Source organism: Rhinolophus sinicus, chromosome 16 (assembly GCF_057876585.1).
Source record: "Rhinolophus sinicus isolate RSI-liver-muscle chromosome 16, RSI-T2T, whole genome shotgun sequence".
NCBI classification, from domain to species: domain Eukaryota; kingdom Metazoa; phylum Chordata; class Mammalia; order Chiroptera; family Rhinolophidae; genus Rhinolophus; species Rhinolophus sinicus.
The window spans coordinates 89,083,138-89,108,849 of record NC_142516.1 but is presented as its reverse complement, the minus strand read 5'-3'; the positions used below and the strand labels follow the sequence as shown (position 1 = coordinate 89,108,849).

At 38.5% G+C, this 25,712-nt stretch overlaps 1 protein-coding gene across 14 annotated transcripts in view; it reads left to right on the top strand.

Moving 5' to 3' along the window:
- The first annotated feature begins 490 nt into the window (after positions 1 to 490).
- Positions 491 to 25,712, top strand: part of ZMYM2 (zinc finger MYM-type containing 2) — a 93,615-nt gene continuing 68,393 nt past the window's right edge. The window contains exons 1-5 of one of the 14 annotated variants that reach the window (XM_074330115.2): positions 595 to 723; positions 1,775 to 1,844; positions 15,972 to 16,073; positions 19,366 to 20,204; positions 24,347 to 24,632. In XM_074330115.2, coding sequence (XP_074186216.1) covers positions 19,376 to 20,204; positions 24,347 to 24,632 — 1,115 coding nt within the window. In that variant the 5' untranslated portion in view covers positions 595 to 723; positions 1,775 to 1,844; positions 15,972 to 16,073; positions 19,366 to 19,375. The other 13 variants (XM_074330122.2, XM_074330123.2, XM_074330125.2 and 10 more) reach the window with 13 other exon arrangements.

Below are 25,712 nucleotides of genomic sequence, written 5' to 3'. Positions count from 1 at the left end.
CGGGTGGACGTGCGTCCGCCCCAGGAACACTCGGGGACGCCTTCGTCCGCCGCCGGCCTTTCACTTGGCGCCGCAGCACCCCCTATTCTGCGGCTCGCACAGGGCCTCAAGGAGCTGGACAGAGAGGGCGCTGGGGACATCGAGGCCGCGTCCCTCCCGGGGCAGGGCCGTTGAGAGCCGCCGCGGCGGCCTGGGCACCCCAACCCGAGCGAGGGCAGGAGTCCGGGCTCAGCGTCTCGGGCTGTCCCGGCCCAGGGGAGTCCCCCGTCCCCAAGGGACGGAGCCCGCGGCCGGTGCGGCGGCAACGAAAGTCGGGCCGCCTGACCTGACGGACCCGGTGGGGGCGGGGCGGGAGGCGGGGGCAAGGAGGGAGGGGACGCGGCCGAGGGCTCGGGCTGGCGGAGGGGCGAAGGGACTGGAAACGTCGGGGGTGTGCCCTGCGCCTGATGGACAGCCTTCCAGACCACCCCCTCGAGGGGGTCCTGAAGGAAGGCCGACGGAGCCAATGGACGTGCCCCGGGAGCCTCGCCCCGCCCTCCCCGCCAGCCAATGGGGCTGCGGCGGGCGGGGCCTTCCCGGGCTCGGCCGCGCCGCCGCCTTCTCCGCCTCCTCCTGCTCACCAGCGCTAAACCCGGGACTGGACCGAGCGGAGTTGTGCGCGTTGCCGAAGGGGGTGGGCCGGGGGAGGGGAGGTTCGTTCCGCGGAGCCGCAGCCAGAACCGGGTGAGGCTCGTCCCCGCTGTCTTCGCAGTCCGGGTCCGCCGATGGTGGGGGTGGCTGGCGCAGCCAGCCTCGGGAGGCGGAGGCGGAGGCGGAGGCGGCCGTAGAGGCGGAGATGGGTGAGGGCGGCCTCCGGAGCCTCCCCCCGGCCCGGGACTAACCCCCGCGGCGCGGCCGCCGTCGCCGCTACGCGTAGGGCCTCGGGGGCTGCTCCGGGCTCCGCTCATGTCACGGGCGCCGGCGCGTGCGGCCCGAGGGCTGCGGGCGTGCGGGCGAGGTCGGGAGGGCCGGGTGAGGACGCGGCGTGGGGCGCCTGGGGCGGGGGGCGCCGCGCGGGGGGGGGGGTCGCGGGTGTTTCCCTTTCTGTGCAGGGGGGCCGTGGGGGAGGGGCGCACGGTCGTGGTCTGGCTCCCCCGGCAGCGTCGGAACCCGAGGCCCCCAGGTGTTGGGGGGCGAGGGTCTGCCTCTGCCCCGGGCCCCTCCTGTGCGCTCTCTTCCCCGGCATCGCGCTGCGCGGCCCTGGCTCCTCGCGTATTGTTTGGCTGGGTCTCTAATGGCGGACGGGGAGGCAGCGCTGCCGGTCTCCGACTGCAGGGGGGGACAAGTCTTGGGCCCAGGGCAAATGCTTGGGGCAAATATGGGAGATTTCAGCCCAGCGGTGACGTGAGCCGCCCCTACCTTCGAACTGGTGACCGGAGTGATGGGGGTGACGCCCGGTGGGCCAGTTTGGGAGGGAATACCATTCGCTTGCTGGCGTCGAGGCAACGTTCGCCCTTCCCCCGCCTCCTTCCCGGGAGCAGGCTTGGTGTCCTCCGCCTCCTCCCTCCAGATTTCACATTTCACGTGGGTTTTGGTCCCAAATACATATCTTACGCCTTTTTGCTCCGCTTTACGTACGTGGGGTTGTTGGTCTTGGGCTGGGCAGTGATAATAGAAGGGCTGAACCTTCTTGACCTCTTATTCCCTTCTCTGCCTCCTCCTGGTGGGAAGGGCTTGGTTCTCCCACCTGGATAGGTTGTTCTTGATCCATTTCTCATTTTTCTTCTTACCCCAGGGTCAGGAATCGCCTTCAACCCTGTCTGGTACATCTTTGACAGAAAGTGAGGAGGAAAAACATCCCCATTGTGAGTCCTTTGCCCCTAATTTGTTGTTGGTAGAGACGTTGTCAGATTGTTTGTAGGGTTCAGCCATGGGACTAGTCTGTCCCCGTTGTTTTGAGGGGGAGGAGCTTTCCCTTGGGTGGCAGCTGCCCCCGGGGCGAAGCCTGGGTAATGGCTGGGAGACAGCTGGGAGTGGGCGCTGCTGTTTGCACCGCTGCAGACATCGCTCCTGCTGCTGCAATACCAACCTCAGCAACCAGACGACGGGCTCCTGCAGCTGCTCACGTTACCCGGGAGGAGGGGTGCTGGAGAGGAGGGCATATTTCTGGTGCCCTCTAGAGTTCCACAGTGGGAATTGAAGTTCGTTTTAAATGCTATGCAAGCAACCATCTTTAACATTTTTTTTCTCCCTTTACAGTTGAGTTTAGTGCTTGTAATTTGTTGGTTTTAAGGCAGTCTGGTGATGTGCTAGGCAATAAGAAAACATAACCAGTCAAAATTGCCATCAATTGAAACTGGTTACAAAATATCAGTGAAGTTAACCCTCAATACATTCTATCTCTGGAGTCCACTCTGGACACATTGTATCTCGAGTCTATTGACAGTTGACATTGTAACTTTTAGATCTCTGCCAGAGGTGAATCATAAGGATAGTGGCTTATACTTAAATATTAATTACCAAATGGGTCAAAAGACAGTTAATTGATTGTGAATTATTTGCTGAATATTGATTGTGAAGGATGATGTGAAGATGGCAGCTTATATTAAATAGATATCATTCTAGGCCCATTGCAGGACACTTTTACGTATTATTTCCTTTAATCCTAGCAAGTAGACCGCAGGGTAATTAAATTGGCACGTATTGAGCCCCTATTGTATGCCAGCACAATTCTATGCTAAGTATTTTTTTAAAGTTTATTTAGGAACTTTCAAATTTATGAGTGAGAAGAGGTTCAATATCCTATATGTACCTATCATTTGCATTCTGTAATTATCAAAACATGTCCAAACTAATTTTTAACATGTGTTAAGTAATCCTCATGAAAACCCAGTGATATGGGTAGTTTTTAGTCCTCATTTGTAGAGGAAGAAACAGGCATAGACTGATTTGGTGAAGCAAGGATTTGAGCTTAAGTAGTTTGATTACAGTGCTTAAGTTCAGCAACTATGCTATCTTGCTTTAAGAATATGCTTCTGTAGGGGCTGTCGGATAGCTCAGTTGGTTAGAACGTGATGCTCTTAACACCAAAGTTGCCGGTTTGATCCCCGCATAGACCAGTGTGAGCTGTTCCCTCCACATCTGGATTGAAACAGCTGCTTGACGTGGAGCTGATGGGTCCTGGAAAAACACATTTAAAATAAATAAAAGTTTTAAAAAAAAAAGAATATGCTTGTTTTACAAATTTAGAAATTGAAACAGTGGGAAAAAATCCAAGGTTAGAATCTTTTCAGTCTGTTCTTTTCCTAGAGAACATGTGTAAGCAAATATATAATGTTTGAATCTTACAGAGTACCTTTTAAAAATATAATAGAACCATAGGTATCAATTAGATCATTTTACTGCCTTATTTCAAAACTAACAGGCTCTATTTGAATTAGAAATACTATATTCTCTTTTTCAGTGTGTCTTTCTGCAGTTTAGAGTCGAATTGTTTCCTACATACTTCAACTTGAATGACTATGACTTCTCTAATAGGTTTAAAGCTCCTTTGAAGCATTAGATCATTCAGATATAATGGATCAAGGATCAGATCTTTCAAATAGATGGGCAATACTTATTTTATCACCACATATTTTCAGAAAAAATTGACCTTTATCAGATTTTTTTTCTTGGTTCTTAGTTGTGATATTGATAGGAGGACAGTTTATGATTGGTTATCGTTGGTAGACATTTGAAGATGACATGCAAAATGTGTAATCAGGACTTTTCTATAATGTCAACACATGTATACTAAAGAAAGCCATGGTTCTTTCAAATAATACCAAAAAGTGCTGCTTCTTTTTTTTACTTTAAAAAAATTTTTTTAATTGGGGAATATTGGGGAGCAGTGTGTTTCTCCAGAACCCATCAGCTCCAAGTCAAGTCATTGTCCTTCAATCTAGTTGTGGAGGGCGCAGCTCAGCTCCAAGTCCAGTTACCGTTTTCAGTCTTTAGTTGCAGGGGCACAGCCCACCATCCCATGAGGGGATTGAACTGGCAACGTTGTTGAGAGCTCGTGCTCTAACAAGCTGAGCTATCTGGCTGCCCCTCTGGCAGCTGAGCTGCAGATCATTGTCTTCAATCTAGTTGTGGAGGGCGCAGCTCACTGGCCCATATGGGAATTGAACCAGCAACCCTGCTGTTCAGAGCTCTCGCTCTAACCAACTGAGCCATCTGGTTGCCCCCAAAAAGTGCTTCTTGATTTGTTTAATGCTTTAGCTCAGAATTACAGATTCCATTACTTAAAAACACCAGTTAGTGGTGTTTTAATATGACCGACAGTAAGATGAAGATAACCTGACAATTTTTTAATTGACCTTGACTAAATAAGTTCTTTGTTATACTTACATTTATTGGGTACTTAATATGAGTTAGGTGCTACTAGATGTACTTAGGAACTGTTTTAGCATTTAAAAATACTTTGCATGTTCATGGTGTCTTTCTTTAATGCATTGTTAATAGTATGTATCATCCTCCCCTCCCACCTATCCTTTTAGACATTTGTGGGGGGAAAGCAGGATAGTCTCTACTTTTCCATTTTCTACTTTTATATAATCTCATAGGCTGGACTTTTGTACCTTGTTTGGTGAGACAACCCCGAATCACTCAGATATCACACGGATGTTGACATATGAGTGTTTCATTTTTTGCATGGATATGGAGCTTGACATGCCATTTTTGTACAACAGTGTTCATATTCTTAAAGTCTTATTATATTTTGCCCTTGTTTGAGACAAAGTGAATCTTTAATCAGATGCTATAGTATTACTGTAACGGACAGAATATGTATGAGATCTGGAGTTCTATCTTTGTTGTCAAAAGGTGTGGAATAATTAGAAATTTTATGTTTTTTATCTTTCTAGTCATTAACATCTGTCTCTGCCCCATTTAACAATATTAATAAAATGTATGTGATTATACTGAATAACATTTATTATAAGAAGATTTTGACATGTTCAACTTGCATGTGTGTTTGGGAATGCCAGTGAGCCCAAACACAAGTGTTTTCTCACATTGGATTCTCTAACAGTATTTTATGTAGGGCATTTTAATTTAGGAAACAAGTACACAGAGATTGCTTTGACTCCATGCATTTTCCGCTTTTTATTTCAATTGTTTAATTTTCTTTGTTTTGTTAATTTTCTTCTATTTCTGTCAGAGCATAGAGTTGGGATTTTAGAATTGAACAGGACTTTTCAACTATGCAAATGTAAAAAGTTCTTATGTACAATTGCAGTATGTAAAGATCTATACAGTTGTCAGTGAGAAAAATTGCTGTTGGATAAATCCATAACTGAACTGTGGGGCTCTGGGTAACAGTTGTAGTTTATTTTTGTTGTATTTTAGATGTATAACAATAAGAAAAAAAGTTTTACGTAGTTGGAATTGCAAGTTTTTGTATTTGCAACCTGTTTTTAAAAAAGTCACTTTGTAATCTTATTAAAGTAGAGCTGGGAAGAGAGTTATGAAGGCCAGCACCAAACACTTGCTTGGTAACAAGATAAGGTGGTCATCTTAAAGTGTGTTAAAATTTGCGTTACAACACATTTGAGCACATTTGTTTTATTGTGTATTTTAAAATGTATTAATTTTTTGGATTAAGTTTTACACAACACTTGAAGCACTTTGGAATGTGAGTGCTTATTTCTTTTTCAGTGTGATAAATTACTCAGTTTTTTTACTTTATAGCAATGCCATGTGTATATTACTTTTGCTGTAGTTACGTGCATACCTTGTCTGGATTCATTTTTGCGAGAATTTGGAATTGAATTTGTAAACCATTGTAAAATCAATTTTAGAGTTTAAAAAATGATGTGTAGAGGGGTTTGCAAAATCTCTTGATCACATGACTATTTGGGATTTGTCCTAGTTCTGCTTTAATTTCAAAGCAGTCCACTGAAAATCAGAAGTAATAAAATTTAAGGATCATTTATGGTCTTTGATTTGGAAGAGATTATCACTGTTGTGGGTTTTATTTTTACTGATTTGATCAATGTCCTGTAAGTACTGATGTTTATTATTTGAAGAGATGATTTAAGAATAAACTGGATTTTAGGATAAATAGGTAATGAATAGTTAGTAGATCAGGTTTATGAAAGCTTGTATATTTGTTTCATTGTTACATGTTATACTGTGGTTTCCGTTGAAGAGTTACCGTATTATTGTTAGAGAATTTCAACTATTTCCTTAATATCGATAGTCTGCCAGGGATTAAGTTTCTCTTCTCGAGGTTCTAGATTTTTTTCCCTATAGAGTTCCTAATGAATTTGACGTCAAATTTGTTTTTGTGAATTTATAGTTTAAAGGTTTAAAAAATACACCTAAAATTAATAGTGTTATATATCAATTTAAAATTTTTAAAATATTTTACTAGTATTCTGATGTTAGAAGTTAATGTTAAATTGTAATTTAAGATAAATTTACTAGGAATAGTATTAATTGTTGCAACTTCTGTGCAAGATCTGTTGTAATTCTTGCAGTAAACTTCTTTCTAACCACTTAGATTGGATGGGAAATATACTTAAATGGCTATTTTAAGTAAAAATGTGATGGACAGTTAGAGGTTTCAGACAGAAGAGAGTTTTTAAAATGTGACTAATTCAATGAGAAATTATTCAGTGTTTTTATTTTATAGCAATGCCATGTGTATGTTACTTTTGCTATAACTTTTGATGTACTTCGGTTTTCGAATGTAATCCCTTCTGGAAGACCGTTTGAGTTCTAAAATGTTCGAAAACCAAGGCGCGGTTTCCCCATAGAAAGTAATGCAAAATGGATTAATCCATTCCAGACTTTTAAAGTCAACCCCTAAAACTGAAAATTTAGCATGAATTTTACTATCTAATCATGCCATAGATCTGTAAAATTTATGGCGTTCATAAACAAATGTTCGTCAATGGAGATGTTCGAAAACCGAGGTACTACTGTGGTTACCTACATACCATGTCTGGATTTATTTTTGTAAGAATTTGGAACTGAAATTATGGTTTTCTAACGTAAAAACACTAAAGAAACTTTCTTGTAATGCTGAAACAGTTTTATAATCATTCATTTCTAAGGCATGTTTTTTGCCAGGGAAGAAGGGTGTCTCTTGAAACCAGCCTGAGAATTGTTCAGGCTAATCAGTCAGGGCACCGTGAAAGTCACTTGTTCAACAACTGTATATTATAACATCTGCAGATCATTGGAGTCATAAAAGATGTGTTCTCTTAATTGTTGGCTAGCAGTTTTTTGGTACTATGTTCACATGAGCATTTTGTGTAGCCTTCTAATGCTGCACTCTAGGACTCTAATTTGGAATTGGTAAATTTTTGGTTCGGCCCAGTGATTATTAGATTAGTGAATTTGCTTTTGATCCTATACAACTAGGAAAATGTTATAGTGGAACTGAAAATTTAGGTTAAATGAAAATTTTATATTATGCTTCTGTTTTAGATTTGTATTTTTTTCTTTGAAGCTTGTCATATTTTATTTTAATTATTTCTGGTTCTAACATAGTATCAGAGTTATTATATGTTCATGGTTCTGTGTTTGTTTTGAAGTAATGGATTTGGCCCTTTTTAAATTAGTTATATAAAATTATTACTATAAAATTGAACTGGTTTTAGCTTTACACCTATCATTACTATGAATATTGTCTCACTTTCTATTTTTATTTTTGTCTGTTTTAATATTGTATAGTCCTGTTTCCTAATCAAGTAAGTTTTAACTCCTGCCTAGGAAGTCATTCCATTCATATCGCCAAACAGTTTTATGTTGCTTATCAAAGAGAAGCTTTTGTTCAAGTTAGTCTTTGTCTTTCAGGACACAAATTCTTGACTTCTGAGTCCTGTTCTCTTCACTCATATATCACGTTCCATTCTTGATGTCCTTGCCCAGCTGTGTTCCTCCTGGTCTCTTTCTCCTGGACTTATGCGTTCATTTGTCTTTCCCTTTCGAAACTCCTTTTGCATTTAAAAAAGTATCACACAATATTTGTAATAGCATCCTATGTTCTAACTGCTGTATTTACATGAGGCATATCCAAATTTTAGTAAACTTGAATTTGGTGAGATGGCATGTGAGTTTGATTCTAGTGGTATGTTGAGACCTCACATGGAAAGGGAACTAGTGGGGCTTAATTTTGCAGCTTTTATGCAAAAAAAGAAAAAGAAAAAGGCATTTTTGTCACTTGAGTGTAGCTAGGGGATTTGCAGTCAGGTTGTGGTTCAGATCTGCCCTGCCCATGAAGGAACTTTGGGGGTGATAAAAGTGCTCTAAAACTAGGTTGTGGTGATGACGGCTCAAGTGTATAAATTTACTAAAATTTATTAAATTTCTCACTTAAAATCAGTAAATTTTATTGTATGCAAATTATGCCTCAATAAAATTGTTAAAACGCAATTTTGCTCTACTGTTTACCAGTTTGTGATCTCTGGTAAGTCGTTTAACCTCTGAGCCTTAGTTTACTCATTTGATAAATGAGTGTAGTAACGCCTGCCTACCTGAGATTGCTATGAGACAAGGGTAAAAAATAACACTGGGTATGTGACAGGCCAATAATAGGTACTCAGGTCCAATGATTATCATACTAATAATATTTTGCGTATAGACTATTATCAACAATTGACATTTTTGACACAAATTTGAAACTTTTCTAATCCCTCCCCTATCTTTGTATGTTGTAAAAGTCTTTTGCTGATTAATGTTTGAATTCTAGTGGTCAGTGTATCAGACCATTTCACAACTCTCAGTTCTATATGACTCAGACATAATATGCTATTATGAAAGGTACGTGGGGTTTAGGTATAAATTTGGTTTTGCCAGCTGTATGCCATAGGAAAGCTACTTGATAACAGAATAGTTTATTTGTCTGCAAAATGAGGTAATAGTATATTTAAGATAACTATTTTAAGATACATTTTAAGGTAGTTTTTTTTTGGTTTGTTTGTTTTGTTTGTTTTTTAAGATTTTATTGGGGAAGGGGAACCAGGACTTCATTGGAGAACAGTGTGTACTTCCATGCCTTTTTTCCAAGTCAAGTTGTTGTCCCTTCAATCTTAGTTGTGGAGGATGCCGTTCAGCTTCAAGTTGTCCTTTCAGTCTTAGTTGTGGAGGGCGCAGCTCAGCTCCAGGTCCAGTTGCCATTTCTAGTTGCAGGGGGCGCAGCCCACCATCCCTTGCGGGAGTCGAGGAATTGAACTGGCAACCTTGTGGTTGAGAGCCTGTGCTCCAACCAACAGCCATCCAGGAAGCAGCTCAGCGCAAGGTGCCGTGTTCAAGCTTAGTTGCAGGGGTCACAGCCCACCATCCCTTGCGGGACTCGAGGGATTGAACTGGCAACCTTGTGGTTAAGAGCCCACTGGCCCATGCGGGAATCGAACCGGCAGCCTTCAGAGTTAGGAGCATGGAGCTCTAACCGCCTGAGCCACCGGGCCGGCCCAAGAAATATTTTTTGAGTTGCGTTTCAGAGAAGTTGTACTAATTCACACTGATTAGCAGTATGAGTCTCTTACTATACAGTTAAACCTTTTGATCTTTGTCAGTGTGGTGAGAGAAAATTGGTGGTTCTTTAGAGTTTAAATATGGATTTCTCTTAATTATTTCACATATTTTAGAGCCAATTGTGTTTTCTTGTGAACTGTGTTCCCTTTTTTTTTTTGTCCTTTATTCTCTGGTTGTTGGTTTATCTCATTGAATGTAGGACCTTTGTCTTCAGTTTTTTAGGATATGAGTTGCAAATATTTTCTTTGTAGTTATTCATTGTTTGTGATATTTTCCCTCATGTAAATATCTTCTATTTTGCCCACCCTTTCTTCCGCCTCCCTCCTCCCCAGTCCAAGCCATTGTTTCTCAGTCTAGTCGTGTAGGACACAGCTCCCTGGCCCATGTTGGTATTATGAGCCTTGTGCTGCCCCGGCTGAGGCAGTTGGTCCCCAGTCGTTGGTCGGCAGCTCATGGCAGCTCTTGCCTGCTGCCGGCTATTCACGCTGGCCACCGGACACTCATGGCGGCACACGGCAGCCCTCGGCAGCACACAGCAGCCCGTGGTTGCTCACAGCAGCCCAGCTCCAGGGAGAGCTGCTGTTCACAATCTTAGCTGTATAGGGCGCAGCTCACTGGCCCATGTGGGAATCAGAGTGGTGGCCTTCGGCGTTAGGAGCGTGGTGCTCCAACCACCTGAAACACCAGGCCGCCCTTATATCTTCTATTTTTTAAAATTTTGACAAAATATACTATTGTAAAATTTACCATGTTTTACTGTTTTTAAGTATACAGTTCAGTGGCATGAAGTACATTCACAAATGTTTTGCAAAAATCACCACCGTCCATCTCCAGAACATTTTCATCATCCCGAACTGAAACTCTGTTCCCATGAAACACTAATACCCAAGAGCCCTTACCCCCAGTTCCCAGTGACCTCTAGTCTATCTTTTATCTCGATGAATTTATGTATTCTAAGTAGCTTAAATAATTAGAACCATAAAATATTTACCCTTTTGTGTCTGGCTTATTTCACATAGCATAGTGTTTTCAAGTCTCATCTATGTTGTAGCATGTTTCAGAATTTCCGTTTTAGGCCTGAATAATATTCCATTGTATGTATATATCTACATTTTGTTTATCCATTTATGTGTTGATGGACACTTGGGCTGTTTCCACCCCTTGACCATTGTGAATAATGCTGCTATGAACATTGGTACACAAGTATTCATCTCAGTCCCTGCTTTCAGTTCTTTTGGGTATATTCCTAGAAGTAGAATTGACCGACACATGTTAATTCTACATATAACTTTTTGAGGAACTCCCATACTGTTCTCCTCCACAGGGCCTGTACCATTTTTCATTCTGACCAGCAGCGCAGAAGTATTCTGATTTTTGTACATCCTCACCAGTACTTGGCATTTTCCTTTAAACAAATAAAATAACATTCATCCTAATTGCTGTGAAGTGGTATCTCATTTTTTATCTTCATTTGTAAAAAGAAAACCCCACATACCATGAAGTTTGCCATCTTAACCATTTTTAAATATTATCATGCAACAGATCTCTAGAATATTTTCATCTTGAGAAACAAACTCTACCCATTAAATAACAATACCCCATTTATTCCTCTCCTCAGCCCCTGATAACCACCATTTCTACTTTTTGTTTGAATGAATTTGATTTCTTTAGATACCTCATAAGTGTGATCATACAATATTGTGGTTTTTCACTTAGCACAATGTCCTCAAGGTTCATCCATGGTGTAGCATGTAATAGGATTTCCTTCGTTTTTATGGCTGAGGAACATTCCATCATACGTGTATGCCACATTTTGTTTCTCCATTCATTTGCCCTTGGACATTTTGGTTGCATCTGCCTCTTGGCCATTGTGAATAATGCTGCTGTGAACATAAATGTACAGATATCTCTTTGAGACTCTGCTTTCAATTCTTTTGGATAAATACCCAGAAGTGGCATTGCTGGATCATATAGTAATTCAATTTTTAATTTTTTGAGAAGCCTCCATACTGTTTCCTATAGCTGCTGCACCTTTTTATGTATCCCCACCAACAGTGTACAAGGGGTCAAGTTTTAATAGCCAACCAACCAATTTCTCCTCACCAACACTTGTTACTTTTGTCTATTCGTTATGACAGTTGCCACCCTACTGGATGTGAGATGATATTTTTTGGTTTTGATTTTCATTTCCCTAATGACTAATGATGTTGAGCATCTTTTTACGTGCCTATTGGTCATTTGTATATCTTCTTTGGGGTTGGGGAATTATCTATTTAAGACCTTTGCCTATATTTTGTTTTTGTAGTTGAAATGTAAGAATTCTTTATATATTCTGGATGTTAGTCTTTTACGAGATACATGATTTGCAAATATTTTGTCCCATTCTGTGGGTGGTGTTTTCAGTCTCTTGATACAGTGTTCTTTGCGCAAAAGTTAAAAATTTTTTCAGCTTTACTGGTGCGTTTTATACTTTAATATGTTTTCCTGTTACTACTAATTAGTGTCCGTTGTTTCAGCTTCAACAACTCCCTTTAACATGTCTTGTAAGGCTGGACTAGTGTTGATAAACCCCATCAACTTTCGTTTTTCTGGAAAACTCTTACCTCCTTCAATTCTGAAGGAAAACTTTGCTGGGTAGAGTATTCTTAGTTGGCAATATTTTTCTTTCAGCACAAAAGATGTTTATTTTGGTGAAATCCAGTTTATTTCTTTTTTTCTTTTGTGCTTTGTGCTTTTGAGGTGATATCCAAGAAATCATTCCCAAATCCAATGTCATGACACTTTTCCTCTGTTTTCTTTTAAGATATTTATAGTTTAAGTTCTTAAATGTAGGTCTTTGATCCATTTTGAGTTAATTTTTGTGTATAGTGTAAGGTAAAGGACCAACTGAATTCTTTTGTTGAAATAACTGTCCTTTACTCATTTAACTGTCTTGGAACCCATGTCAAATCATTTGAGCAAACATCAGAGGATTTCTTTGTGGGCTCTGTATTCTGTGCCATTGGTCTGTATAGCTATCTTTATGCCAGTACCATGCTGTTTCGATTTTCTGTCCCTTTGTAGTAAGTTTTGAAATGAGGAAGCATAAAACCCCTCCAGCTTTGTTTTTCTTTTTCAAGACTTTCATCCCTTGAGAGTCCAAATGGATTTTAGGATAAGTTTTTCTCTCTGCCAAAAACATCCTTTGGGTCTTAAGAAGGATTACATTGAATCTATAGATTGCATTGGGGTACTGTTGTCATCTTAATATTAATCTTCCCATCCATGAACATGGGATATCTTTCCATTTTTCTGTGTCTTTAATTTCTTTCAGCAATGTTTTGTTGTTTTAATTGTACAAGTGTTTCAACCTCTGGTTAAATTTATTTCTATTATTTTATTCTTTTTAATGTTATAGTAAATGGGTCTTCTTAATTTTTTCGGAGGGTTCATTAGTATATAGAAATGTAACTGATTTTTGCATGTTGTTTTTGTATTCGGTAAATTTGCTTATATGTTTTCTGTATAATGTCATGTTATCTGCAGAGATAATTTTACTTTTTCTGTTTGCTGTTTGGTTGCCTTTTAGTCTTTTTCTTACCTAATTGCTCTGGCCAGACTTCCAGTACTATGCTGAATTAAAGACTAATATAATTTGGAAATAATTATAATTTTCCTGTTTTCAAATTTTTATATCATTTATTTTTCATATAATTTCATTGGCTGGTACTTCCAGAACAGTGTTATATGGTAATAATAATGTATATCCTTATCTTATTTTTTATTTTAATGATAATGCTTTTAATATTTCCCATTAAGTTCAGTGATAGCTTTTGGTTTGGTGTTAGATATTATTTATATGTATAAATTCATCTATTCTTATTGTATAGAGAATTTTTATTCTTAAAATTTTTAATTTGTCATTTTGACTCAGAACTATTAAAAGTGCCGTGAGCATATATTGTAGAGAAGAATTCACTTTGGCTTTCTTTGTAACTCTTATGGTACCTAGAAAGCTATTAGGCTTATCAGTGAGAAAATGATGAATGTTTTTCTTGACTCACTTTGAAATGCTTTCTTTGTAATTTTCTTTGAATGTGCATAAACTTTTCTTACCAAGTACTGGTACTTTCTTGTTATAAGTGTCAATATTTATATTTTAACTAACACCTTTTCTTTGTTTTTTTTCATGAGAACAAGTATTGTGTTAATTGATTGTCATTGAATCAAAATAAAGACCAAGTAAAAGAAAGCATTTGTAATTTATAATGATTGTCTTAGTCCTTTTGGGCTGTTATGACAAAAATAGCATAGACAACAAACATTCATTTCTCACAGTTCTGGATACAGGGAAGTCCAAGATCAAAGCTCAGGTGTCTGATGAGGGTCTGCTTGTCAACTTCTTGCTGTGTCCTTGTGGTGGGAGGGGGAAAGGAGCCCTCTGGGCTGTCTCTTATAAAAAGAGCACTGATCCTATTCAGAGGGCACCACTTTCATGACCTAATCACCTTCCACAGGCCTGCCTCCTAATACGATCTCATTGGACGTCGGAATTTCAACAGATGAATTTTAGGAGTCATTTGGTACATAACAATAATGGAGTATTGCAAGGAAACTTAAAAGTTCATTAGAAATTTGCTGAACTCTTGGTGTATAGGTAAAAATTGCCTGGTAATAGTTTAGGAGTTAATAGTGTGTTAATTGATTTCACATCCAGTCGTCTGGAATTCTAAGAAAAACCCTTGGGGAACTTTTTATACCATTTACTCTAGGGAAAATTGAAGCTCAGAGCAGTGAAGTTATTTGCTTAGTGTTAAATAGCTAATTAGAATTGGCTTGATGTAGAAAAGTGGCTAAATAGAATAGATTTTATTTGGATAATGTAGAAGTGGTCATCCTTTAATTGGATTGTCTTTTCTTTATAGGACTAAAGTGTTTGGTGGTAGAAATATATTCTCAATGATATGTAGAAGTGACCAAATTTATTTCCAGTCTAGGGTTTAAAAGTAGCTGTTATGATTGAGGAGTTATTCTGTTTAGAGAAGTGGATTACTGCGGACAACTGACTGTGTGATAAGGAAAGTCCTATTCACTGCTCCACTGTTTTCTTCTGAGCATGATGATTTGATACCTAGCAGCCACCAGAGGGTACTGTGAAGTTTCTAGGTTTTTTTGTCCCGGAAATTGTTGTGTTCTGCTTTAGGTAAGCTAAAACATAGAAAGGATTCAGAGAACTAATGCATTAAAAGCCTATGCGTTTCATAACATCGGTAGATTTATATCTCATTCCTCTGAAAATTAAATTGATGAGGATACTTCTTACCTTGTGTGGCACGTAAATATTAACTACAAGTTCAACTTCATTTTGTTTTTTAAATCCCCCTTTAATTTGGCACTTTGGGCTTGATATTTCTTCCTTTTGGTACATGTGTATTTTGAATATTGATTTGGTTATTTTATTGAATGACTCTGGTCTGTTTTTAATTAAGAGCTTTGCTATATTTTATTGTTCAATAATTAATTACATATTACATAGTAGTTATGAATGTGCAAATCCTGACCTCTACAACATCATTCATTTGAAATCACTTGATTCATTTGAAATATGGTATTAGAGGCGAGCTCTACGGATACCCTGGACACCAGAAAGAGGAACCAGTGGATCCTAGAGCAAATTAAGCCTGAAATGACCTTGGAGGCAAAAATGACAAAACTGAAGCTGTTCTACTTTGCGCACATCATGAGAAGGCAGAGATCTTTGGAAAAGACAAGAATGCTGGGAAAATAGGAAGCACCAGGAAAAGAGGAAGACCAAATCAGAGATGGACTGACTCCATAAAAGAAGCCATGGGCACAAGTCTACAGGAGCTGAGCAGGGCTGAGGAAAGGACACTGGACATCACCCTTCCCTATAGCATAGCCCGGAGTTACCCACGCAGCACTTCCTGGCTGTGATCTTGGGCCGCTTGCTTTTGAGGATTGGTTTTAAGGGAGATAATGCTTTTACGTCATGGAGTTGCTTTAATGTTTAGCTGACATGAATATTTGGCTCATAATAAGCATTAAACAAATGCTAACAATGACTGGAAGAATGTACTTGTATTTTTTTTTTAAATGAGTTGTAAAAATTTTGAATCAAATGTTATTCAGCATATTTCCACTTTTAAAACTTTATGTAGTTGTGCTGTTAAAATGTTTTTCATATTTTCTTAAAATTAAGTGAAGACCTTATATGAAGATTTCTCCTAGCATATGCTATTGTTTTACCATAAAGAAGTCTTCCTTATTCAGGAGCTATTTTAGGGTAATGTGTACATATTTTAATTTTTGTAAATATACTTAAAGTGTCTTAACATATGGAATAGTAATTGGTAGGTAGATCTTTGGCTAAAGCAAATAGTCACGTCACCCTTTAAGTTTTTAAATAGAATTATCCATTTTCTTTAAAGCAGATATAAATGTTATCTTTTCCTATTTTCCAATATTAGCATGTCTTCCATCTCAACACCAGCACAGCTTCTGCTCTAGGAGGAATGAAGATTCGTTTTGGAATCAAGCTTTGTGCATAGTGTTTGGATCCTGAACCTTGGGTAGTTTTAATTAATGTGTCTGAGCTGTTTTATTATAGAAAAAAGTTAATATCTGTTGTATTTAGCTTAAAGGGGTCATTGTCACAGTTAAGTGAAAATGAAAGCTTCCTATAAAATATTGTATAAGTTATTTGAATACATTTCATTTTGAAATGAATGGGAAATGGTACCCTCTGGCCACTAGAACTTGGTTTAACCAGGATGCTTAATGTTCAGAGAACGACACAGTATACATGAAATAAGGAACTAGATTACAAACCTTGATAATTAAATAACGATGTTACTTTAAAATGATTCTGGTAGTTAAAGTGAACATACTGATTTTTGCTTTTTGGCTTTTCCATCAATATTTGGGACAATTGAGTGTCTTCTCTGCCCAGGCACTGTTTTAGGCTCTAAACAGTCGATCAGAAGGCAAGTTACTTATGGTCTACCCACAGTGTTTCATATAAAGTTGGTATCCCCCCCATTTAATACCTGTGAAAAGTGCTTATCCTGTATCCCTCTTGCATCCGGAGAGTGCTTTGTCAACTTCCTATGATCTTCTGTTTTGCCCATTATTTATTCAGCTGCTTAGCTGCCTAAAATTCTTTGTAAATCAATGTGGAATCTAAAGTGCAACTTGCTGAAACCTCCCTGATTCTTCCAGCAAATTACTTTGTCAGTACGGTGTGATCCTTCCAGAAGTTTTCTTTTTATGAATTTATGTAAAAATGTACTTTGGGAAAAATATTTGTGTGTGTGTGTGGGGGGGAGTGGGGGGGTTTCGGGAACACATAGTATAGTGGTAATACTCTGTGTTCTGTAACTATTTTTCAGTTAACTGTATATCTGTAGATCCTTTCATGTTTAAAAAATCCTAACCCTAATCTGTTTCCTTTTTTTCATCTTTCACCACCCTTATTTCGGCTATCATCATGTCTCACCCTCTAGTTGGTTTCTTTGCTTCCAGTCTTCCTCTTATAATCCATTTCCCACACAACCAGAGTGGTCTATTCCAAACATGGGTGAGATTATGTTGTTAACTTTTGGTGAAAATGCTGCAGTCTTTCCTGTTATGATAAAATCCAAACTCTCGCCTATTTTGTAATTCATGATTTTTGATAGCAAGGCTATTTACTTGTTTTGTTTGTTGATTTTACCCAAGTGTCTTGTGCATGCTAGGTGCTCTGTAAATCTTTGTTGAATGCAATTAATGAGTGAACTTGTTGGCTTTGGTGAGTTGTTCTGTGCCTGTTTTTATATCTCGTACTATTCTTCCTCGCCTACCTTTTCCAGCCACATTGGCTTTATTCTGTTGCTTGAATACACCAACCTCAGTCCCTTTAGGCTTCTTTTTGCAGGAGCTGGAATGTCCTTCATCCAGTTTTCCCATAGTTGGATCTTTCTCGGCATTTCAGATTTCACTGTAATTGTCACCTGCCCTCAAAGAGGTCTTCTTTAGTCACCAAAGTAGTTATCGCTTTATCACTGTTATCACTCTGTTTTTTAAAAAAATTAATTTAGATTTAAAATTTAAAAATAAGTGAGAAATCCTTCCCTATCATCCACCAAAGTGATACTTACGTTAGTATATTCACCTTCCAGAGGTTCTTCATAGCAGTATAAGCAAATGACAATATATATGAAGTAGTAAGTGTTCTTAAACTAGTCTTTAAAACAAAAAACAAAAAACTGGGCTAAGTAGCTTTATTAGAGAAAGGATTACAAAGGGTGTAAGAGTTGGCATTGGGGCCCTTAAACCTATAAGACCTATACAACCACTCTTTCCTCACATTCTCAGATTACCTACTCTGAAAATGAGGCTACCATGTATAAACCACTTCAAATTCCCACCCATCCCATCTACAGATTACCTACAATCTAGACTCACCCTTCATTTTTTTTTCTCTTCTAGTTTTTCTCATGTTTAGACTCAGACTAAAGTGATTCATGTTCAGGACTAGTTCTACTACCGTCCATACGGTGACCTTGTCCTCTCCATCTGCTCAGGAACTTGATTTCTTTTTGGCTCTTCACTGCTAGCTCTCTGCTGCCTTCGTCTTCAGCACAGCCCTGCATGCGTAGTAGGTACTCCGAAAATACTAGTTGAATATAGCAGAGCGATGCAGCGTTTGGACTATTGAGTTATAAAGACCTGGGTGTGCATTCTAGCTGTGTGACTTGGGCATGTTAGTTGGTATCTTTAAGCCACAATTTGTTAATCATTAAATTGGGGCAAATATTGTAGCTATATTAAGGGCTGTTTTGAAAATGTAACTGAAAAGTTGATTGTATTTATTTCCTGTGGTATTGAAGCAAATTACCACAAACTTGGTGGTAAACAAGTTTTCTTACAGCAACAAATTTATTCTCTCAGTTCTGGAGGTCAGAAGTTGGAAGTCAGTGACACTGAGCTCAAATCAGGGTGTCAGCAGGGCCATGCTCACTCTGCAGGCTCTGGGGAGAATCTGTTCTCGTCTCTTCCCTTCTGGTGGCTGCGGCATTCCTTGGCTGCCTCTCGCTCTCCTCCACTCTGTCACACGTTTTAGGCTTATAATCTCCTTCCCCCTCCCTTTGATAAAGGCTCTTATGATTGCATTTAGGGCCCACCCAGTTCATCTCCTGTTTAAATAAATCCTTAACCTTAATCATATCTGCAAAGACCCGTTTTCCACGTAAGGTAATGGTTATAGGCTCCAGGATTTGATGTCTTTGGGGTCATTATTAGACTGACACATCGATAGAAGGTGCACTGTGTAGTGCCTGGCAAATAAGGATTTAAGCGTTCTGGGTGGGTCAGGAAAGATTCAGATTTTCAGACGGATTTAAGCTATAGTTACATGGGATCCAAGGAGGATGAGAAGAAGGGATTTAAAAGGTGAGGTAAGGGAAATTAAGGATTAGACCATATCGTTTTATTATATGGGATAAAGATGCAGACAAGGGATTTTTGTTGTCAGATTTTGGTTATTTTTCCTGTTGAAATGTGTGTAGGAAGATTTATCTGTTTTCAGTGTTTATAGTTAAAGTAGGGTGTTGGAGGTGGAAATATACTGCATGTTACTACTGAAAATTGGATAATTAGCTTTTTCGTATTGCAAGAAGTTCCCATGTAAACTATAAGAAACGGTTAGTGAATGAGAGAAGATCACAGAATGGATACCAAAATTTTCCTGGATATCGGAAAAGAATCATTCACATTTAGAATAAAAAAGAAAGAAAGAGTACTTAAAGATTCTTTGAATTAGGGTAACGTAAAAAGTCATGTGCTGACACTGGTGTTCTTTCCTTTTTTCTCTCTCCTTCGTAGGTTGCTGGGCATGGACACAGGTGCAGTGGGAGGATTGGAACTGACTGATCAGACTCCTGTTGTGTTAGGGAGCACGGCGATGGCAGCTAGTCTCACAAATGTCGGGAATTCATTTAGTGGTCCACCTACGCCTTTAGTTTCTAGATCTAATAAATTTCAGAACTCATCGGTGGAAGACGATGATGATGTTGTTTTTATTGAACCTGTACAGCCTCCCCCACCTTCTGCTCCGGTGGTAGCTGATCACAGAACCATAACACTCACATCTTCAAAACACGAGGAACTCCAAGGAAATGATTCCACAGTTCTTTCTTCCTCAAAAGAGTTGGCTTCTCAGAAGGGGAGTGTAAGTGAGACAATTGTTATTGATGATGAAGAGGACATAGACACAAATCAAGGGCAAGAGAAAAATTCCTCCAATTTTATTGAACCGCGGAGACCTCCTGAGACTAAAAACAGAACCAATGATGTGGATTTCTCCACTTCCAGTCTTTCAAGAAGTAAGGTAAATGCAGCAATGGGTAATAGTGGTATCACCACAGAACCAGACTCTGAAATTCAGATTGCTAATGTTACAACCTTAGAGACAGGTGTGAGCTCTGTGAATGATGGGCGAGATATGAACTTAATGATTACACATGTAACATCACTGCAGAATACCAGCTTGGGAGATGTCTCTAACGGACTGCAGTCAAGTAATTTTGGTGTTAATATACAAACATACACCCCATCTTTAACTTCACAGACCAAGACTGGAGTAGGACCTTTTAATCCTGGTAGAATGAATGTGGCAGGAGATGTATTTCAGAATGGAGAATCTGCAACTCATCATAATCCTGGTAAGCTGTGAGTGGTCTTCTACCCCAAGTAAATGAATTAAACTTTGGCTGGTGGTTTTTTCATTGTAGTAATTGGTGCCACTTTCGTTAGTTTATTTATGTAAGATGTGTTAATTCTGTTGACTTCTGAGTTTGAAATCTTAGCTAATAAGAGATGTAAAACCATGTATAGTATTTTTCCACAATTACTAGAAAATTAGTCACACAAATTTATGTCTAAAGGATTAAAAAAAAAAACTCCTTATATTTACCACCACTAAAATCTAACAATTTAGCACCTTATGTGTCATGTACTCACTTTTTGCTAATATATTTTTAGTTGTATATTTTTAATGTGTAAATAGAGAAGAAAAAGATAAAGAACACACTTAAGGAGCAATATAATGTATAATAATTGCATTTGATTTGTTTTTACTGTCTTTAATTTTGACTTCTATCTGATTTTAATTTTTGCTTATTAGCATTTTATTATATTTTTTACATTTGAAGGTTGGTAAATTTTTTTGACTGTTTGAAAATTTTTTCTGTAGGCAGCTTTGCTCTGTGGGCACATAAGAACTCTGGCTTTCTCATCACCACGTCTGTATATGTCCCTTTCTCTTTTCACCTGCTCCCAAGTATTTGTGTCTGCCTGTGCCTCATATACCGCTCTCTGTGTCTGTCTCATTCTTTCATCATTTCAGGCTCATTAGCAACTTTATCAGCCTGGGAATTGTGGAGAATAATAAGAAATGACTATAAAACCTAGGCAGTGTAGACTGCCCTGTGAAATGGTAGTCAATTTTCTTTTTTGCTTATTCTCTTTTTGGTTATGAGAGTTATGTCTAATATTAAAGAATGTTTGGAAAATCCATTATTAAAAAATGAGGGAAAAAGTCCCCTATTATTAACTAAAGATTAATGCTTCTAGTGGTTGTCTTTCAGTCTTTTTCCTTTTTGTTTTTTAACTTGGTTGAAATGCAACTCTATAATTTTGCTTCCAATTTTCCCCTCATTTATTATTACATTGTATTAATACCATTAACATTATTTATACAAAAAAGTCTTAATGGCTGTACAATGGGTGTGAATATACCACTCCCATAATTGGCTTTTCCTATATTTTGCTATTGTAGGTCTATGATAAACATCTTTGTTGAAATTTCTGATTATTATTTAAATTTTATTGGGGAATATTGGGGAACAGTGTGTTTCTCCAGGGCCCATCATCTCCAAGTCATAGTCCTTCAGTCTAGTTATGGAGGGCGCAGCTCAGCTCCAAGTCCAGTCGCTGTTTTCAATCTTTAGTTTCAGGGGGCGCAGCCCACCATCCCATGTGGGAATTGAACCGGCAACCTTGTTGTTGAGAGCTCGTGCTCTAACCAACTGAGCATTTGGCTGCCCTGATTATTTCTTTAGATAGAGTCCTAGAAGTGAAGTTACTGGGCTAAAGGATATCACTACCCCATCCTCCTAAAGATTTTTGTTATAAAAGCTATATTTAGTTTATAGTGATTTTGAAAGAAAAGTGTTCCTTATTTTACTCAGTTTTGAGAATTTTTCATGGGACCCTTACCGCCGTGTGTGTGTGTGTGTGTGTGTGTGTGTGTGTGAGAGAGAGAGAGAGAGAGAGAGAGAGAGAGAGAGAGAGAGAGAGAGAGAGAGAGATTGTATGTATAAGTGTTTTTATGTAGTGGAAATAATATTGTCATATGCCTTCCAGAAAGTTTTTGCCGATTTATATTACTACCAGCTGTGTATTTTTCATTGTAACTTTCTAGCTCACATTAATGTGAGATATGATAATCCTCAAATCAGTTTTAAAATGGCTATTTTGTCTTTCTTGTTATTATAAATGTATTAAAAATATAAGAGTATGGGGGCGGCTGGTTAGCTCAGTTGGTTAGAGCGCAGTGCTCTTAACAACAAGGTTGCCGGTTCGATCCCTGCATGGGCCACTGTGAGCTGCACCCTCCACAACTAGACTGAAACAGCTACTTGACTTGGAGCTGATGGGTCCTGGAAAAACACACTTAAAATAAATTTTTAAAAAAGTTAAAAAAAAAAAAGAGTATGAAACAGAAAATAACATTCAGTCTCACCATTGAGAACGGTGCATTTAATTCTAACCTGAGATCATAGGATAGGTGTAGTTTTGCAAACTCTTCCCTCCAACTACCCCTTTAAATACCTAGTGATATTAAATATTTGACTGTATCAAGGATATATGTTTGATTTTGTTAAGTCTCTATTTAGCTTGGTTCCAGGTTTTACTATTCAAATAACTCTTAAGAATATGCTTACGAATGTGTCTTGGGGTGCTTATTTCTGTAAGAATGTCGTTGGGTCAAAGGGACATATGATCATAAGAATTGTGTTCCTGTTTACTCAAACTCTTATATGAGGGAATGTGAAGTACTCATTAGAAAAATTAAACAGACATATCTGCTGCTCTTGTGTTTTATGAATTAGCTCCTGTGTTTATGTGCTGTCTTTATTTGTAATAGAGAGTTATAAAATCTTGGTTATTTGTACTGGCTCTTGGATTGATTAAGCTGCTACACTTTGATGTCCCTTGTATAAAATAGAGGGTTTAGATAAAATTCTATTTCTAAAAGTATTTTGGTGTTGGAAGGGGTGAAAATTTGAAAGTAGGAGAAATATAAGGCCTGAGATATAAAGGGAGTGATTAGATTATTTCTACAGAGCCTAAAACTAAATTGAAAAATGTCATTTTTTTTCTAAATCAGGTTAATTGATGCTCTTAAGTTGAAATAGTTTCCTTTAAGTATGTATGCAAATGATAAGCCTACAAAATTGAAAGTCCTAAGGAGCCAGTATTTGTATCGCAAAAAGCTATTACTTCTAGCACATGTTCAAATATAATTTTTGATTGCAGGCCCTTCAGAAAATGGGTTGCTTGTTCTTTCAGTGATTTACTTTCTTCCTCTTCATTAGTATCGTTACCGATTTATTAAAACTGTTCAGTTACCCTGATGATAGCAGGAAAGAGGATTCCAGAATGCACTCTGTTTACTCTCTTTATATATATTTGGGGGGATGGTTGTGGAGTAAGGTGAAATCTGAATAGCAGTGGATATAGCCTGTTAAGACCTTTAGGTTGTGGTGTGGGTCAGAACTAGGAAGGTGCCCTCTTCAGGTTTTTGTAGTAAAGAAGTTTCCCTGAGCTCTAAATCTCTTTGTACTTCCTGTGGAAGGAATAAAAAGCATTCATAATGTGGAAGGGCAGTTCTTACATACGCAAGTTCAAAATTGAGAAAAAACTCAAATGGAAAAAAATTTCAAGAGATCAAAATGGTAGAAATTAGAAGCAGTGGCCTGAAAAGTTGCAAAATGGAAAAAGCTTATGGTATTGGTGGTGTAGTGAGGTCTGTGGGACAGTGATGACGCGATAAGCTGGGGACTGCAGCCGAGAACCAAAGAAGCTCACTGTTAGAGAAAAGCTGAGGACTGCGTCCATGCTACTTGGTGCCTTCGATGTGGTGCGACGCTGGCACTGGCGGTGCGGCTACAGCAGCACGTGGGATTGGTTACTACATGCCGACTTAACGTCATTTCTGTGGGACATTCCAAATTCTTGATGTTACGTGGCATATTTAGAACCTAACGGAACTATAGATATACATGGAAAAGCTGTTCTTAAAAAGGTGTTTTGAATATAATTGTATATAAACTTTAACAGACCTGTATTATATCTGTCAAAGGTTCTGGTTGGTTAATGTTTTATTATATTTTTATGTTGATGTATGTGTTCCTCACTTAAAGTGATATTCTGCAAATTAATTCCTTTAATAACTAATGGCTAATATTTTTTAATGCTTCCTGTGTGCTGGTCACTATGGCTTATTACATGTATTATTTCATTTAATGTTATCATTCATGTGATGTTGGTACCAATTTCCAGTTTAGAGAAAAGTTAGGCACAGAGTTTAAGTAACTTCCAGGTCTAGTAAGTGATGGAGCCTGCATGCCAACCAGGCATTCTTACTCTGAAACTTGTGTCCTTTACCTCTCTGCTGTGCTGCTGCTTATTAATATTTTCAACGTGTACAGAATGGGAAGTTAAAACTGTTTCTCTGATGTAATTTTAGTGTGTGTAAAGATCTGTTTCATTACTTTTTCTTGTGCATTTTGTTTTTAAGATTCTTGGATCTCCCAGTCAGCATCATTTCCCCGTAATCAGAAACAGCCAGGGGTGGATTCTTTATCACCAGTGGCCTCGCTTCCTAAACAGATTTGCCAGCCTTCAGCCCAACAGCAACCCACTAAACCAGTTAAAGTCACTTGTGCAAACTGCAAAAAGCCTTTACAGAAGGGACAGACAGCTTATCAACGAAAAGGATCGGCTCACCTCTTTTGTTCTACCAGCTGCCTTTCCTCCTTCTCTCACAAACCTGCTCCAAAGAAACTCTGTGTTATGTGTAAAAAGTAAGGTTTAGTTTTTAACATAATTCCATATAGTTGAATATTGGTGGCATAAAATTTTAGGAAAATTATTAGAGTCTTAGAAGTGAATCACTGTGTTTTAAAAGTTGGTACGCTAGTTGGTTGAATCTTAAAGACAAACTCAAATTTGTAATGACTTTGTAGGTTTCTCTATCAAGCCCATGTGGCTTAGGACTAAAAGTTTTCCTATTTGGATAGGCTTTTGGTTGACTGAAATACTAGGCCCTTGTAATTAAGTTTATCTGTAATCTCCATTAGACGCCTTGAATTTGTAAAAACACATATACTTATTAATTATAAGAATTTAGTTCTAACCAGATAAAATTGTTAAGCAATTTATATGACTAGTTCTGTATTAAAATAGATTGACTTTTACACTGTCTTCATATTAAGATTATTTAAAATTGACAAGTCTGCATTTTACATGGTTTTATGTGTGTTTTGAATATTAAGTCGTTAGAATACTCACTGGTTCAAGACAGATACCAGTTTTTTGAAAGCCTTGGAGAGACAGGATGCTCTCTTTTGCAAATTTTTAGGTCTGGCTTCACTAGTTAAAAATAAGTGGAATCTGTTATATTATGTGCAAGGTCAAACCAGGTGAATTTGTGTGTATATCTCTTGGAACAGCCCAAGTTTGTGAAGATGTTTTTGATCTTAGAACTATGGAAATGGCTTAGTGCTCTGTACAAGTTTAATAAATTCAAATATTGGAACAATTGTACATATTTTAGATTGCTTTACAGTAGTAGACTTGCATACTGCAATATAGGATCTCAAAATTCAGAATCAAAGGAAATACTTCAAAGGTCATCAGTATTGTCATTTCCTAACATTTCTAATTACAATTAGAGAGCTGTATAGAATGGTAGTGGGGTTATTTTGGTTTGTGGGGGTGTCTTCAAGTTCAGTTTTCCTCTTTAGAATGTACATCATGTTCCTGTGACCTAGATATCTCATGCTTTCTACTTACGCAAGGGAGGGGAATTGAATAGGTATTGTAAATTTATACCTCAGTAAATTGGGCCTTGGCATTAAACTCTATATAAATAATATAAGCAT